Raw genomic sequence first — 16909 nt, 5'->3', positions numbered from 1 at the left:
CACTTCATTTTTAGGCAATTACAACTATAAATAACAACTAATCATTTACATCACCCCCACTTGTACCCCTTATAAAAAAAAAAAGATATTATTTACAAACAGAAAATAGACACTGGCAACCAATCATCCTATACAATTACTTTTCATTTCAATTCTTTATCATTAATTTTACCCCTAATCCCCTCTTTCTTGTTTCATTTATTTAATACTTTGAAGTCATGTCAATTGATAAATCAGCAAAATATGATAGACAATTAAGGTTATGGGCCTCTACTGGACAATCCAATTTAGAAAATTCTCATATTTGTTTAATTAATGCCACTTCAACTGGTTCAGAAATTTTGAAAAATTTAATATTACCTGGGATAGGTCAATTTACTATAATTGATGAAAGGAAAGTTTCTAAACAAGATTTATCATCGAATTTTTTTTTGAAAAATCAAGATTTACATGAAAATTTAGCCGTTGCCGTGCAAAAAAATTTAAATGAATTAAATAATGATGTTAATGGTCATGCTATTGTTGAATCGTTATCAACAATTCTAGCTCAAGAATCTAATTTATTTTGGGATCAATTTAATGCTGTGATAGTGAGTGATTATACTCCAAATTTAGAACCATTAATAAATCTTCTTTGGTCCAAACAAATCCCATTATTTATTGTTAATACGATTGGATTTTATGGATCACTAAATATTATTGCTAATGAGACCACGGTTATTGAAACTCATGATCCCTCTAAATTGTATGATTTACGAATTGATCATCCTTGGCCTGAACTTCAAGAATTTGCTGATTCATTTGATTTAGATAAATTAAATGATATAGAACATGCTCATGTGCCATATATTATAATTTTTATAAAAGCTTTAGATCATTGGAGATTAGAACATGATGGTCAAGTACCTATAACTTATGCTGATAAAAAGAAATTCCGATTATATGTTCAATCTTTATCAAGAAATTTTGAATCAGAAACCAATTTTATTGATGCGGATACAGCTCATCTTCGTCCTCATCAAAAAACTGAAATTCCCGAATCAATAAATCAATTAATTTCAATATCTGATTCGAAAGATTTAGATGAATCAACATCAATTTTTTGGATTTTCATTGCTGCTTTAAAAAAATTTTTAATTATAAATGATCAATTATTACCATTACCAGGTACATTACCTGATATGGCATCAGATACAGAAAATTATATTACTTTACAAAAAATTTATCGAGATCGAGCTTTAAAAGATCAAAAATTATTTACTGAACAAGTTTATCAAATTTTAGATTCACTAGGACGATCAAGAAATGAAGTTACTCTGGAATCAATTGCATCATTTTGTAAAAATGCTCGATTATTATTTGCTACAGTGGGATCTAAAGATTTAATAAATGATAAATTAATTAATCAATATAATTATAACCCTATTAGGGATAGCCATCATCATCATCGTGGTGGTGGTGGTAGTGGTAGTAATATCACAATTTTAGATGATGAAGAAAAACATAAATTGGGGATTTATTTGGGAATTTTAATTTTTAATTTATTTATTGATAAATATCGTTATAAACCAACAATTGATGATTTTGAAGATTTTTCAAATCTTTATCATAATGAATTTTCCCCCAAAATCAAATTAAATAAAGATGGTGAAACAATTTTTAAAGAAATATTAACTCATAATACTACTAATTATCATAATTTAAATAGTTTAATGGGAGGGATTGTTAGTCAAGAAGTTTTAAAATCTACTACGGCTCAATATATTCCATTAGATAACTTGTTTGTATTTGATGGTGTTCATTCTAAAAGTGAAAAATTCAAAATCTAGAAAGGATTGATCTATGTATACAGTAATAACAAATATAATAATTTAATATAGTCTACAAATTTTATAAATCATCAAATGAACCTTGTATAGAACTATCATTCTTTTGCTTTTTTTTATTCTTTCTGACCATATCTTTCCAATCTTCAACCACTTCTTCTTCTCCTTCATCATCACCACTTAAAGCTTCTTCCATGATTTGTTTTTCAATAGCTTCACGTTTCCTTTTCAATTTTTCTTTACGATCCAATTTATTTTCTTTACGTTCTAATTTACTTGACCAAGCTTCATTTTTAATTTTCAATTCTTTTCTTCTTTTAGCATTTTGAATTTTTTGTAATTTATCTTTTTCTAGATTTTCTAATCGAATTTGCTCTTGAACTTTATCAGCATAACTATATTTATCCATATCTATAACATCCCCTAACCAACCATCTGTAGGCATCAAGGTATTATCAATATATTTCGTTTCGGGCATTTTCGGTAATCGTAATAATCCATACATTTTAGCAATGGCCAAATAATCTAATGTAGCTAATCGGAAAATCGAACTAGCTATATGTTTAGAATAATATCGAATGAATCCAACATATGATTTCACTGCTAATTCATGTCGAGCCCGATCTTCAAGCATATATTTTCGAAGCTTTTTTTGGAAATCACTATGGAAATTTTTTACCGCTGGTATTGAATCTTGTTTTGATAATAAAATTCCTTTGACTTCCATAAACTCAATATAATCTTCTTCTTGAGAATTATCATTCAACATTACTATAGCACGACCAACTTTATTTGCTCTTCCAGTTCTTCCACAACGATGTAAAAAAACATTAGGATCAGTAGGTGGATCTATTTGTATCACTAAATCAACATCAGGAATATCAATTCCTCTGGCAGCAACATCAGTAGTCATAAGAATATGTTTATAAAGATTAATATCACCTTGAGTGAAATTATCTAATGTTTTCAACCTTGATTTGGTATTTAGTTGACCATGTAATGAAAAAAACTTAAGCGGTTCTTCACCATCAGTAGCAGGTGGATGGTTTTGATAAATTTTGTTAAAAATTTGATAAAAATGCTTGACTGATGTACAAGTGGGGAAATAAACAATGGCTTTTTTATATTGATATTTCGATAATATCGTTAACAAATTAGTTATTTTCAATTCAGGATTAATCAACATATATGATAATTGTAAACTCTTGGGGGAATTACTTTGTTCACCTAAATAATTCTTCGACTTCACTTGAACTTTAACGGGATTATTCATTCCAGTTCGAAATATAGTATTACCAGCAGAAGATATTGTTGCTGAAAATAATCCTGTTCGACGTTGTTTAGGTAATTTTTTCAAAATATTAATCACATCTTTTTCAAACAGGAAATCTAATAATTTATCAGCTTCATCAAGAATAACTATTTCTAATGATGATGTTTTAATCGATTGTGAACTACCTAAAAATTCTAATATTCTCCCCGGAGTTCCAATTAATATATGTGGTTGATTCTGTAAAAATTGATTTAAATCATCTCGAACATTACCTATAGATCCAACTAATAATTGTGTACCAATACGCCTTGATTTATTATTATAATTGTCATCTTCAGGCAAATATTGTAATACTTGATTGAAAACTGTTTGAATTTGATTAGCTAATTCTCTTGTTGGTGATAATACAATAGATAACATATGTCCTCGTTTAACTGGTTCTGGTAGATCCCCATCACTATCGGGTTTATACAATCTATCTGATATTTTTTGCAATACTGGGATAACAAATGATAATGTTTTCCCTGATCCCGTCACTGCTTCAACTACAACATCTTTATTACCACTCAATAATGGGATAGTTGATGCTTGAACTGGAGTCATTGTCGGATACCCCATTGATGCTATGGCTTCTTTAATCCATGGATGTAGATCATAACGTAAATTCTCCCATGCAAGGGACTCAGTATTTGATTTCATAATTGGGGTGTGGTGTTTCGAGGATGATGAGGTTGAGATGGAGGTTGCCAAAAGAAACAGAAAATTTTTTTTTTTTTTGTGTTTACTTTACGAAAAAAATACTTTTCATCATCATCATCATCATCATCATCATCATCTCCGGTATTGAATTATCTTAACTAGTGGTGGATGGCTTGTATATGTTAAAAGGGGTTTTTTTCTTAAGACAATTAATGCTTAAGAGGTCATTTAGTAAAGTTGCAACATCAAACAGACCAATCACCACAAATATGAGTACCGATTATTCAAATTGGTCAAAAGAAGATTTGATTGCCAAAATCAATCAACTTGAAAATAACCCACTTCCTATTAGCAATGGAGAAGACGTGTCACATTTAAGAATCAAACCTCCCAAAAAACAGAAAAAGAAAGAGTTTGATTGGAGTAAACAAAACATGAGATTTGTTGCTTTCAAATTTGCTTATCTAGGTTGGAATTATAATGGATTAGCATTACAGGGAGAACCCACTCCATTACCTACAGTAGAAGAAATGTTTTTAAAAGCATTAGCAAAAGTCAAATTAATTAAAGAACCTATAGAAGAAGTCAAATTTTCTCGATGTGGTAGAACCGATAAAGGTGTTAGTGCCATGAATCAAGTAATTTCCATTGATGTTCGATCTAATTTATCTTTAGAGAATCAAGCCAATCCTGAGTTTGATGATCAAGAAATCGATTATATATCAGTATTAAATGCTAATTTACCAAGTGATATTAAAGTTCATTCCATATGTTTAAGACCACCACCAGAATTCGATGCTAGATTCAGTTGTTTATCTTGTCATTATCGATATATTTTCCGTAAACAAGATTTAAATATTGATTTAATGAATCAAGGAGCCAATCTTTATCAAGGAATTCATGATTTTAGAAATTTTTGTAAATTAGATGGTTCAAAACAAATTACAAATTTCGTACGAGAAATTTATCAAGCACAAATTTTACATTTACATCAAGATTATTATTGTTTTGATTTAAAAGGTTCAGCATTTTTATGGCATCAAGTTCGGTGTATGGTAGCAATATTGTTTAGTATTGGCCAAGAGTTAGAATCACCCCTGATAATCACTGATTTAATGGATATGACCAAGTACCCAACTAAACCACAATATGAAATGGCTCATGATATACCATTAGTGTTGTATGATTGTGAATTCCCACCAATGGAATGGAAATCAACTAATGATGAATATAGATTACATCGAGTAATACAAAGTTTTACACGAATGCAATACGATTTACAATTAAAGACTCAAATGCTGCAAATTATGGAAAACACTTTATTATTTAAAAATCAAGATTCTGCCACAACCAAGATTTTGAAAACTATGAATAATGGTGATGGAGTTGGTCGATCTTATAACAAGTATATGCCAATACTGGAACGTGAACGTACTGAAAGTTATGAAGTTCTAAATCTCCGATGGATGGAGAAAAAGGGGTATAAAAGGGAACAAGAGAAACTCAACAAATAGTAAGTATATATATATATAGATTTACTTAATTGGATATCCAAGATGGTTCCCAATATTGCCATTCACCATTATCTTGTGAATCCACCCATAAAAACCCATTCATGATCATCTCATCAATGACAGTTTTACATCGCACTTTATCCCAACCATAATTATCTCTTAATAATCTATAGGTAACATATCCTCCCATAAATTCGCAAAGTTCATAAATTTTCAATTGATCATTAGATAAGTTTTCCGTCGATGAAAATTTTAACCATTTTTTCCCATTTATAATCAATATTTCATAACCTTTCCCTAAACTGTTTAAATTATTTAAAGAAGTTTCAATATCTTCTTCCAGGATAATTAATGATATTCCTTCAGTTTCACAAGAACTTTGCAATGTAGAAATTAATTCTTTTAATGATATCAATCCTCCATTCAAATCTCGAGTTTGTTGACATATTTCAATAATTTTCACCGCTAGAGCAACCCCAAAATTTGTTGTAACAACATTGCTCCTTTTGTTAGTACTGTTGTTGTTGTTTTGTGAAGTATATAATAATAAATCTAATGGGTCAATACCTATCAGTTGTACAATTTGTGTGAATTTATTTTTAAATTCTAAATTCAGAGATATTTCATCACCATGATCATTAGCAAAATTTATTAATGCCGATTGAAATACTTGTAATTGTGTAGATAATTGATTTGAATGTTGTTCATTTAATGATTTGCCTAATTGTAAATAAGCATCTCTATCAGTAGTAGAATGATTCATAATAGTATAGCAGTGAAGAAGAAGAAGAAGAAGAAGAAGGAGATAAGCAATAGACTTTTAGTTTTGATTTTTCAGTAACAATAATGGTGAGAGAGGAAAACACGTGAGCCACATTAATTATTTCAAGATCTTTCACTCCTCCCGGGCCAAGTATATACTAAGATTAAACGATATTATGGTATATCAAAATTTTGCTCACACAGTAAGATACCATTAGAGAACGCATGAAGAACTAATAAGTTGAATAAGATTTGGGGTGGTTGCGGCGTTTCTCCCTAATAAAGAATTATACGATATATCGCCACACACTAAATACAACGGATATACACGGATAAATCATCTCAGTCATCGTTGGAGACAAAAATGGAAAAAAAAAAATGAGTTCTTCTAATATAAGCAATCTCTATAGGATAAAAGATAACTCTTGAGAGAGGGGGATGGGAGTTAACTGATTCAATTGGATTAAGAAGTGTTATAAACATTTAGTGGTGGTGGTGGTGGTGGTTATGACGGTTGGTGTTTCTCCGCAATAAATATGGCGTTCCGTGGGGCGGGGGGAGGTGACGAGAGAAATTGGCGGTGAAGCGAAGTGAAATTGTTGTTAATGAATGTGATAATTTTTTCTTCTGCTACGTCTCTCTCCAATTGTGGTTGTGGTTGGGGGTTTTATTTGACGTATAAGCTCGGTTTTATTATTGCCCTCAAATAATATTCTCTTTCTTTCTTTCTTTATTTCTTTTATTCACTTTTCTTTCCACGATACATACGTTACATACAACTATTACACTTATTAACGAAGAATGACAGCTTCTAAATATCATCCACCAACACCTAGAGAAGTGGAAGTCACCCTTGGGAAAGGTGTTACCGGGACTCTTGCAATTCCGCTTGCGTTTGATTCAGACAACCCATTTGAAGAAGGATTAGTTCCTGTAACTCATAAGGCAGCATTAATATTACATGGACAAGGTGGACATAGAAATTATTGTTACCAAAAGACATTGGCACATAGATTAGCTAATGAATTGGGGATATTTTCCCTTAGAATTGATTTTAGAGGATGTGGGAATAGTGCCGACAATGCTAATGAATTAGAAGGTCGTACATTGACTCAAGATGTTGAAGATATCCAATCAAGTGTTGAATTTATTTGTGATGGGAAATTAAATGGTACTGGTATTGATTTAACCTTGTCATCAATTATCTCCCACTCACGTGGTGGGGTTGCCATGTTTTTATGGGCCCAGATTCAAGATAAATTAGGACGTGCTGGTGACCCCAATGCTATAATTGTGCCTAATTTAGTGAATTGTTCTGCCAGATTTACTTCACCAACTGTTTTAGATAGATATGCTGGGTTGGAAGGATTAGATTTTGTCCCCGTGACAACATATAGACATGGATCTTATCAACAAGTCAATTTATCAGCACGAGAAGTTATATCTTTATCGAAACCCGATTTAAGTAAGTTGACGGAATTGTCACGAGATTGGTCCGTTCTTAGTGTTTATGGAACTGAAGATGAAATCATTCCCAAATATGATAGTGCCAATTTTGCCAATGCATTAAATCGAGGTCCCTTATCACACACATTGAAATTGATTCCTGACGCTGACCATAATTTTTATGGACACAAAGAAATAAACGCTGATGATGACGAATTAAATGAACTCAATCCATACAATTTACCTTTGAAAAATGGTAAACGAGTAAACTATAATTATTTGGTGACAGATTATATAATAGACTTTTTAACTCCAGAAATGGAATTACAAAGATTTATTGCCACTAGTAGAGATATCGGCAGAGTTGCTAGGTGGAAGAATGTTGATGGTGTCAGTAATTTTAGAGATGTTGGTGGTTGGAGAGTCCATGCTCCAACTTTTAAATTATTAGATACAAAGAATAATAATAATAATAATAATAATAATAATAATAAGACAAATCAAGATCATTTGGTATATTATGTTAAACCACATTATGCATTCCGATGTGCCAACATTGCCGGTTTGACGGAAACTGGGCTTGAAACTTTACAGATTTTGGGTATTAAGGCAATTTTCGATTTACGTTCCGATGGTGAAGTTAAAAATGATGGATATCCAGAAAATTTATCGAAATATGGTATCAAAAGAATCCATGCTCCAGTTTTCTCTAATGATGATTATTCACCACAAGCCATAGCTGTTAGATATACAAATCTTATGACTTGTTGGTCAACTTATGTCAATGTTTATGAGGATATGTTAGAATTTGGAATCAATGCCTACAAGACAATATTTGAATACATTAGAGATATAAACCAACCATTTGTGTTTCATTGTACTGCTGGTAAAGATCGTACTGGTATGTTAGGAATGTTAATATTGTTACTTGCGGGTGTTGATAAGAACACTATAGCTAAAGAATATGAATTAACTACAGTTGGATTGAAACCCGATCATCCTGTATTAAAAGGGAAATTTGAAGAAACAGTAAAGAAATTGCGTGAAAAATTGGGAGATGATGGATCTGGAGGTATTGAACAAATAATTTCTCAAGGGAGAAAGAATTGGAGTATTGAAGAAGATGGGTTCCGGAATTTAGTTAGTTCAAGATACGAGGCAATGTTGGCAACAATTGGATTATTTCATGAAAAATATGGTGGGATAATTCCTTATTTAAAAGATAAATTAGGTTTCAGTTCTCAAGATATTTTGAAAATTTATCAAAATATAGTTGTTGCTGACCCACAAAACATGGGATTTGAAACTAGTGCACAAATCAATTGGGATCATAGAACTACCGAAAGAGCAAAGTTTTAGAGAAAAGGTGGTCAAAATTTTCAAAAGGAAAGGAAGACTTCTATAGACTTCTATAGTGTTTTGTAGAGTAGTGTTACCCTAAATTAACAATGTAATAGACATTATACATATATAAATATATATATATATTAGATTTACATAATTGGTAATGGTCTTTGTTTGAATATCACTTTGGCTTTAACTATGTCCATCAATTTTATTAATTCTTCTTCTTGTTGATTGGCATTATCGTCATTATCTATCATCATTTCATCTTCATTTTTCAAAGGTATTTTTAAAACTGCTAATGGAGTTGATAATTTAACAACATTACCTAATAATCTTTGAGATTTACCAACATAAAGTGTCACTTTACTATTATCTTTTTCATCGAAAACTAAATTCCCAAATTTCACCGCGTGATGAATTTCATTAATGGTAATAAAATTATTTAAATATTCACGATCTTCATCAGTTTTAGGTTGACCTTGAGGGAATTCGATAGGTAGATTTAATTCTCCTTGTATTTCTAAAAGCATTAGACCATAGGGTGTAAATATCAAATTATTATTATCATCTTGGGCTGAGGAGTTGTTGTTTAGTATATCTGGAACAGATGAACAGTCAATAGTGGCAGTTGGCATTGAATTAAAATGGATAAAAGACGTGTTGAGAAGTATGTTGTTGTGGTAAGGAAAATGATTTATCAAATCGCGTCTCAAAAATTCAAAATGAATTAGACAGACTTTTTTTTTTTTTTTTTGGTTTGACCAGATGTCAATCAATGTGGAACTGTAAATCGTCAAACTATTAACGAAATCACATAATTTCTAATACATTTATAGTATCAGTGATATGTGAAAACTTTGTTTATTTTGAAATAAGAATTTCGTTATTTGGTGGTACTTATTTTTTTTTTTGTGCTATAGAGAGGCTCTACTTGAACTAGTTGATAGCTTTTCTTTTATACAAGTTGAAATGAATCAACTGTAGATATCTATTGTATAAAAAAACAACTATGGATATAATTTTAAACTCTTAAGGGGGGTGAGTATAACTAAGAAGAAGAATAGAAGATCTTAATGTAATTAGTATAACATTATTATTCAACTAAATGAATGAATAATACCGAAATTCGAAAAGACAAAAGGAATAGGAAAAGAATAGTCAGAAATCTAACAAAAGCAAAAACAACATCAGTGGTAGTATTAAAAAGGACAATTTGATTACATGAATAATCCCAAAATTATAGCGCATCCGCTTATAATAAATGACAAATTAATTGATAATTTAGAAGATCCATTGGCATTTGGAATCACTTCTCCCGGAATACCAGAAGCAAAAGAAGAAGGCAATGTTGATTCTTCAGCAATAGGTTGTGATGATGATACTACAGAAATTAAAGTAGTACTTGAAGTAGTCAAAGTGGAAATATTATCAGTTTCGTTAGAATTGACATTAGAATCAGTTGGAAGAACACCATTGTTATCAGAACCAGAACCAGTACCAGTAGTTATAGGGGTATTAACACCGGTATCAGTAGTAATGGCAGAAGTGACGGTATTGTCAGTATTAGATTGAGTATTAACATCAACTGAATTTGGTGTAGTAGCAGTAGTGGCAACACTATTTGAATTATCACTAACTCCCGATGATTCAATAACACCAGATGTAAAACCTGAGGTGGAGCTTTCTTGGGAGCCTGTAATGGTATCTGGCAAAGTTCCAGTTGCCAATGAGGATACTTCAGATGAATCACCAGACGATGGGGTTGAGTAAGATGAAACTGAACCTGTTTCTGAAGATATGGTGTCACTGTTAGTGTTTGAACTGAAAGTAGATAATGAATTTGAATTATCATTACCGCTAGAGGTAGCAGTATCAGGATCAGTAGTACCAGAAATATCAATTTCACTTGATTCAGAAGCACTTGGTTCACTAGTACCAATGGTTTGAGAAACTTCAAAAGTTGTAGACAATTCATTTGATGCAGAATTATTTGGTGATTCAGAAGCCGAGGATTCTTCATTACTGGTTGATGAAACAGAAGCGGTATCAATAGTAGTATCAGTACTAGTAGAAGTAGTAGTAGTGATGACACCACTACTAGAAGAAGAAGAAGAAGAAGGACCATTATCTGGAACATCAGGGATTTGTTTACATTCAACATTACAAGCTGAAGGTAATGATTTTTGATTAGGAACAGGACCAGAATAAGTAACAGCACCATTATCAACTGAAGGAATCCCATCACTATCATCAGTGACAATACTAAACAAACTAGAATTATAACCTGGACCAATATTAAATTTTTGTCCAAATAATCCACTTGTTAATGATAAAATACCAGTATTGGAATCATAACTATAAGCCAGACCTGAATTACCACTACCAGCACCAAATTTTAATGATAAAGTTAAACCAATTTTATTACCATTACCAAAACCAAATACATTAAAATTTTGAGAATTAAATCCTACTGCTTCAACAATAATTGAAGATTTATCATCAGCCAAATAATAATTTTGTTCACTAGAAACTGATTGAGGATCAAGAACATTTGAAATATAAATACTAGAATTCTCTTTAGTGGTAATACAACCAGATCCATCAATTTTACTAGTTTGTTGTAAAACTTGATTAATTAAACAAATTTGACCTTTATTAATAATAGTTTGACCAATGACACCAAATCTAACTGAACCAGATTTTCTTTGATTTTGATAAGCAACAATTAATCCATTATTATTCCAACTTTTACCAGTAATTCCCATAGTCATTGGAATAACACCTGAAGCAGCAAGATAAAATTCTCCATTATTTAAAAATGATTCACCAACCAAATTATATTGTGAAGAACCTTGAGTTGAACTGCGAGAATCTAATGAAATAATTCCATTATTTGTAATTGAAGCTGATCCAGAATTTAATAGAACTAAAAGTGGTAAATCCAGAATTGTCAGAGAAATATATAATCCAGCATTAGTTTTAATATTTAAATCACCAATAAAAGATGAAATTGAATTATCAATGATTGACCAATAAGCACCAGAATCAATGGTGATATCACCAATTTTGGTATTGATGGTACCTTGATCAACTCTATTTTGAGTAATTTCAATAGCAAAAATTGAATTAAACAATAATGGGAAAAGAATGGATAAAGTGAATAACATTATTGCAAATTGAAAAATCTAATCTTTTTGAGGAGAAAGAGAGAGAAGAAATATTCAAGAAGACAATTTTTTTTAAGAAATTAATAACATTTCCTTGATTATTTATAGTCTTTTAAAGAGGTTAGATGTTGATGTTGGAAAGAGGTCAAACTTCTGGGGTTTTACCACCACCTCGTTCACCATCATTATTATTGTTATTGTAAGAAATTAGTCTTTCAATATTGAATTGTTGAATTATTAAGATAACGAATAAAAGTATACTATTATTGTTATTAACAGATACAAAACAGGAAACTACGTGTTTGTGGTTGGTAGTAGTAGTATTGTAAGAGGAAAGGCTGCAAAAATGGCTAACTTTTAACTCTAAAATTATAACTTGTTATATTATAAGTTTTTCTTTTTGCAATTATGTTCTTTTAATATTTTCTTGTTTCACAACTCCAAAATTATCAAAATATTCCATTGTATCATGGCAATAATAACCAAAATAGTACTTACTGTTTTTCATTCTTCAACTTAAGGAAAATTTCATGTAATTATTTGATTGATTTTGAAAATAAAAGGGTGGAGTGGATGTTATTGTAATACCATCAATACATATTCACGCACAAAAAAATCAATTGATTAATTTTTTAACCATTACTGTCATTACTCTAAATTTAAATTTAACTTTAGACTCGAACTTTTTGATATAGTAATTCATTCATTCATTCATTATTATTGTTGTTGTTCCGTCTAACTTGCTTCTTGTTTTTTTTTTTTTTTCGTTGTTTTTAATTGTAGTAAAAAGTGAAAAGTGAAATGATATTTAGTTGATTCTATTGTTTACTTCATCCTTTAGGTAATTTTGTCATATTTATAGTTTCAAATCTATTATTAATACTTGATTGAGATATGACGAGATTGTGGCGAGGGTAGGGAGGGGGTTGTACTAACCCCAGTTCATTCAATTCAATTTAGTAGATTTATACAAAGAAGCGGTTGTAGTTGGTGGTACTTTTTCAGGAAAACCCTTTTTTAAAAATATATTATCAATCAATTATATTGCCAATATGTTGGATAGAACAAAATTGGTTTTTTTTAAAGCCCTGTCAAAGAAACCTACAACAATAACAGAAAACTAATACGTAGACGACTTAGTGATCCAAAGCCTTCACCATGGCTTTTTTGTTTTTCATTTTTGTTGCTTATGATTTTTCCATGGTTTGATTGATAATAAGAGATATGGTATTGTTGGGATTTAAAGCAGGTCAAGTTAGTTGATGATTGAGTCGATTCAAATATGAGAATTTCAGAACTGAAAATCAAAAAAAAAAAAAAAAACAAAGAATAAATCTCAATTCACTGGTTTAATCAATGTGATTGGTAAACAATAATTGTATTGCTGATATACATGTATTATAGAAAAAGAAGATAATACCAATTGAATTGAAATGAAATTCCTATTCAATATCTTTCACAGTGTATTTGTTATCAGTGGTGATGAAACTAAGTTTACCACTCTGCCTCCCCCACTTTATTTCTAACTTTTTCTTTAAAAAAAAATAAAAATTCTGATTAAGTTTAAAATATTTACCAATCAAGTAAATGTAACCTTATCATCATCATCATGAGGGTTTAAACGTAATATCTTTTGTGTATTAAGAATTGTTGACACGGTTTATTAAAAGAAAGGGGAAGGGAGGAGGAATATTTGGTGCGGTTTTGTGCTACAAATTATTTGTTTCCTTTTCGTGTCCCTTTGTTAATTTTGTGTTACCACACTATGTATGATTGACATCTTTTATGGAGAACGATTTTTTACTCAACGTAAATATTCTATGGATAATTCCTTCTTTTGCTGTGTTTTTTTTTTGACCATTCTTGTATAAATCATCAATAAACAAAATAGGATTAAACTAAAGAAGATTGCTAAACTTAACCTTATTGGATTATATATATAGTGATTTGGAGTTTATGGGGAGTATACACGACCTTTTTTTTGGTTTCTTATCTTTCGATCACAACAACCTCAAAAACCACTATCCAGGGAAGGCTTGTAAAATAGACTTATAGTAATTCATTCCTAAATTGTTGTTGAAGGGTAGTACTTAGTTTTTTAATGTTACAATAGTTTAAATGGGCTAGAAAATGAATTGTAATAAGTTGTATTGTTGTTGTTGTTGTTTTGGGTTAAATTGATGTCTTTTTGGAATAAATTTTAAAACAAAAAATTCCTATCCAGTTGATTTATATAGGAATCTGGTAATATTTTCAAAGGAACCTTTTTTCAAATAATTTAACTAATATGAGTCATTAACAATACTTACAGGTTTAAATGGTGGTTAAAGATCAATTAACAATACTGGAATTAATGGTACGGTTTACCATATAATAGGTCACGTGAGATAGAATTCTTTTTTGCAACTTTACAAATAAGTCTTATTAGATTTTAGAAATTATTAATTGAATAAACAACAGTATATCATTGAAACCGTGTGTTTGAGTCTAAGAAATGACTTGACAATTCGGTGTTATAGAATTACTTGATTCTTAAACCATTGGTGAGTAGGAGTAGGGTGGGTATGCTTTTATTACAATTGGGGATCTGACAATGACCTGCATTTGGCTTATATTTATATGGAAAATCACAGATTAAAACAACTCATAGAAAGAGGAATAAGTAGTGGTTGTTGTTGATGAAAGGAGGTGCCAAATAAGGGGAAAGAAAAATCCCGCACCCAAAGAGAGAAGTCTTGCAGACGAGGACAGATGTATATTTGTTGAGAAGACGGAGGAGGGCGGAGGGAGGAAGAACAAGTTGACAATGCAACTTCATTGAGTTGAGGCTAATAAAAATGAGAGATTATAATATTTGTAGTTGTAGTAGGGAGTGTATCTTATTTTTGTAACCTCTCGGGGGCAGTGTGGGTTTTACACAAGCGCAACAGTATTAACATTATATAGTACTTCACAGCCGTAGATTAATAGAATAAAATAGGAGAAAGAAGAAGAAATTAAATACCTCATATTAATTGTAATGATTGGTATTACTACATTCTAACATCACTAACATATTTTTAGTTGACTAAAATTTCTTTCCACTGTTGTTGTTTATTGAAGATCTGTTGTGATGGGAAAATCTAAAAAGAAAAAAATTTTTCACTTTCTTCAATTCTCCTCTGCTCTTTCTTTCCTTCTTTCTTTTACCCAATATACAAGAAGATCCCAACTACAACTACAACCACACATCACTCCTCCTTATTAAGTTACTTATTTTTGAATTGTTGAATAAGTACTACTACTTCATCATCATCAAATTATTCTTTTTTACAAACACATATACATATTCTTATCTTTTGTATTGACCGCTTAAAACAAATCTACAATTTTTATTAATATATTTTTAAGCAATCAATCTTTATAAGTTATTGATTTTTTTTTAACTGATTAACTATCTAATTTTCATATCAAGAGTCTTTTTATGTCAGACCCTCTGCTACGAAACCAATTTCAACAATTTCAACAACAACAACAGCAACTAGTACTCCAAGTATACAATACCAAAGTTACCTGACAATGGTTGCACCAGCTTTAATTTATTCTAATCATGAACTTTCTACGGCAATTGATTCAACTCATGCTTTTGAAGGCCCAGAAAAATTACTTGAAATTTGGTTTTACCCATCCAAAGAATTATCACCCATCAATTTAAGAAATATTAAATTTGATACTTGGATCAAGATTTTGAATTTAGTTCATTGTGAAGTACTTTCTAAAGTATCGTCAACTTTATGTGATGCATTTTTATTAAGTGAATCATCTTTATTTGTATTCCCTCATAAAATCATTTTGAAAACTTGTGGTACTACTACTACTTTAGCTTGTTTAGATTTATTATTTGAAACTGTTACAAAAGAATTACAGAAAATTTATTCTGGAGATGAGGTTGTGGTATTTTCAAGTAAAGAAATTTATCAAATTTTTTATTCTCGTCGTTCATTCATGTTCCCAGATCGACAAATCCATGTTCATGGTAATTGGCAAGAAGAAGTCAAATTATTGAATCAATATTTCAATAATGGGAAAAGTTATATTGTTGGTAATAATACCAATTGGCATCTTTACGTTGGAGGAAGTGGTAAGAATGGGAAGCCCAATGGAGTTGCCCCTGGTGATGCAATTCCAGCTGTTAATGATTGTACTTTGGAAATCATTATGACTCAATTATCATTAGAGGCTAGTCAACAATTCTATACTACTAGAAAACCTGGTGATACTGCCATTGATGAAAATCATGATTTAGGTCATGATTTAGGTCAACAAGTACTCAAACAAACTGGATTAAATGAATTATTTAAACTCAAAGAGCAATCACCAATTACCTCAAATTCATCTCCAATTAAAGAAATTCATGATGGATTTGCTTTTACTCCATGTGGATTTTCTAGTAATTCAATTAATGAATCAGATTATTATACTATTCATGTTACTCCTGAACCAGGATGGAGTTATGCATCATTTGAAACTAATATGATTGGTGCTGATTATAAAGCAATTGTTGATAAATGTATTAATGTTTTCCAACCAGGTCAATTTATGGTGACTTTCTTAACTAATACTGATATGCAACGATTTGAATGTTGTTTAGATAATTATAAAGTTAATCATCGTGAAGAATTAGATGTTGAAGATTACAAGTTGTATTTTGTTGAATTTATTCGTCAATAAATAGCTCACCGAAAAAGGTGTTAGAGATTGCTCATTACTTATTCTAATAGCTATATATATATATATATATTGGTTATAGGTTTAAGTATAAATTTACTCATCTATTATGGAGTTGTATTAATAATTGGTCTGTATAGTGGTAAATTTGATTTTATCCAAATCTGC

The 16909-nt window shown here is 30.5% G+C and overlaps 8 protein-coding genes across 8 annotated transcripts; 4 read left to right on the top strand and 4 right to left on the bottom strand. All coding sequences in view use genetic code 12, as the record gives it.

Annotated features, from left to right (window-relative positions):
• Positions 1–218: 218 nt before the first annotated feature.
• On the top strand, positions 219–1829 carry CD36_50770 (NEDD8-activating enzyme E1 regulatory subunit, putative; the record flags this gene model as incomplete). Its single annotated transcript, XM_002420336.1, has 1 exon — positions 219–1829. The coding sequence occupies one exon, from the start codon at positions 219–221 to the stop codon at positions 1827–1829; it is 1611 nt and encodes a 536-aa protein (XP_002420381.1).
• Positions 1830–1890: 61 nt separating this feature from the next.
• Positions 1891–3798, bottom strand: CD36_50760 (ATP-dependent rRNA helicase, putative; the record flags this gene model as incomplete). The annotated part of the gene is made up of 1 exon (XM_002420335.1): positions 1891–3798. The coding sequence occupies one exon, from the start codon at positions 3796–3798 to the stop codon at positions 1891–1893; it is 1908 nt and encodes a 635-aa protein (XP_002420380.1).
• A 179-nt stretch (positions 3799–3977) lies between these two features.
• CD36_50750 (tRNA pseudouridine synthase, putative) lies at positions 3978–5312 on the top strand (the record flags this gene model as incomplete). The annotated part of the gene is made up of 1 exon (XM_002420334.1): positions 3978–5312. The coding sequence occupies one exon, from the start codon at positions 3978–3980 to the stop codon at positions 5310–5312; it is 1335 nt and encodes a 444-aa protein (XP_002420379.1).
• A 25-nt stretch (positions 5313–5337) lies between these two features.
• CD36_50740 (vacuolar-sorting protein, putative) lies at positions 5338–6075 on the bottom strand (the record flags this gene model as incomplete). The annotated part of the gene is made up of 1 exon (XM_002420333.1): positions 5338–6075. The coding sequence occupies one exon, from the start codon at positions 6073–6075 to the stop codon at positions 5338–5340; it is 738 nt and encodes a 245-aa protein (XP_002420378.1).
• An 800-nt stretch (positions 6076–6875) lies between these two features.
• Positions 6876–8879, top strand: CD36_50730 (putative uncharacterized protein ydl057w homologue, putative; the record flags this gene model as incomplete). The annotated part of the gene is made up of 1 exon (XM_002420332.1): positions 6876–8879. The coding sequence occupies one exon, from the start codon at positions 6876–6878 to the stop codon at positions 8877–8879; it is 2004 nt and encodes a 667-aa protein (XP_002420377.1).
• A 134-nt stretch (positions 8880–9013) lies between these two features.
• CD36_50720 (chromosome transmission fidelity protein, putative) lies at positions 9014–9502 on the bottom strand (the record flags this gene model as incomplete). The annotated part of the gene is made up of 1 exon (XM_002420331.1): positions 9014–9502. One exon carries the CDS (start codon positions 9500–9502, stop codon positions 9014–9016), a length of 489 nt encoding a protein of 162 aa, XP_002420376.1.
• A 582-nt stretch (positions 9503–10084) lies between these two features.
• Positions 10085–12034, bottom strand: CD36_50710 ([GPI-anchored] cell wall protein, HYR(-like) family member, putative; the record flags this gene model as incomplete). Its single annotated transcript, XM_002420330.1, has 1 exon — positions 10085–12034. The coding sequence occupies one exon, from the start codon at positions 12032–12034 to the stop codon at positions 10085–10087; it is 1950 nt and encodes a 649-aa protein (XP_002420375.1).
• A 3558-nt stretch (positions 12035–15592) lies between these two features.
• Positions 15593–16744, top strand: CD36_50700 (S-adenosylmethionine decarboxylase proenzyme, [contains: s-adenosylmethionine decarboxylase alpha chain; s adenosylmethionine decarboxylase beta chain], putative; the record flags this gene model as incomplete). The annotated part of the gene is made up of 1 exon (XM_002420329.1): positions 15593–16744. The coding sequence occupies one exon, from the start codon at positions 15593–15595 to the stop codon at positions 16742–16744; it is 1152 nt and encodes a 383-aa protein (XP_002420374.1).
• Between the last annotated feature and the right edge of the window lie 165 nt (positions 16745–16909).

This window comes from Candida dubliniensis, chromosome 5 (genome assembly GCF_000026945.1).
Source record: "Candida dubliniensis CD36 chromosome 5, complete sequence".
Classification (NCBI taxonomy): Eukaryota; Fungi; Ascomycota; class Pichiomycetes; order Serinales; family Debaryomycetaceae; genus Candida; species Candida dubliniensis.
The sequence above is the reverse complement of the archived record's forward strand: the minus strand, read 5'-3'. Positions and strand labels throughout refer to the sequence as shown.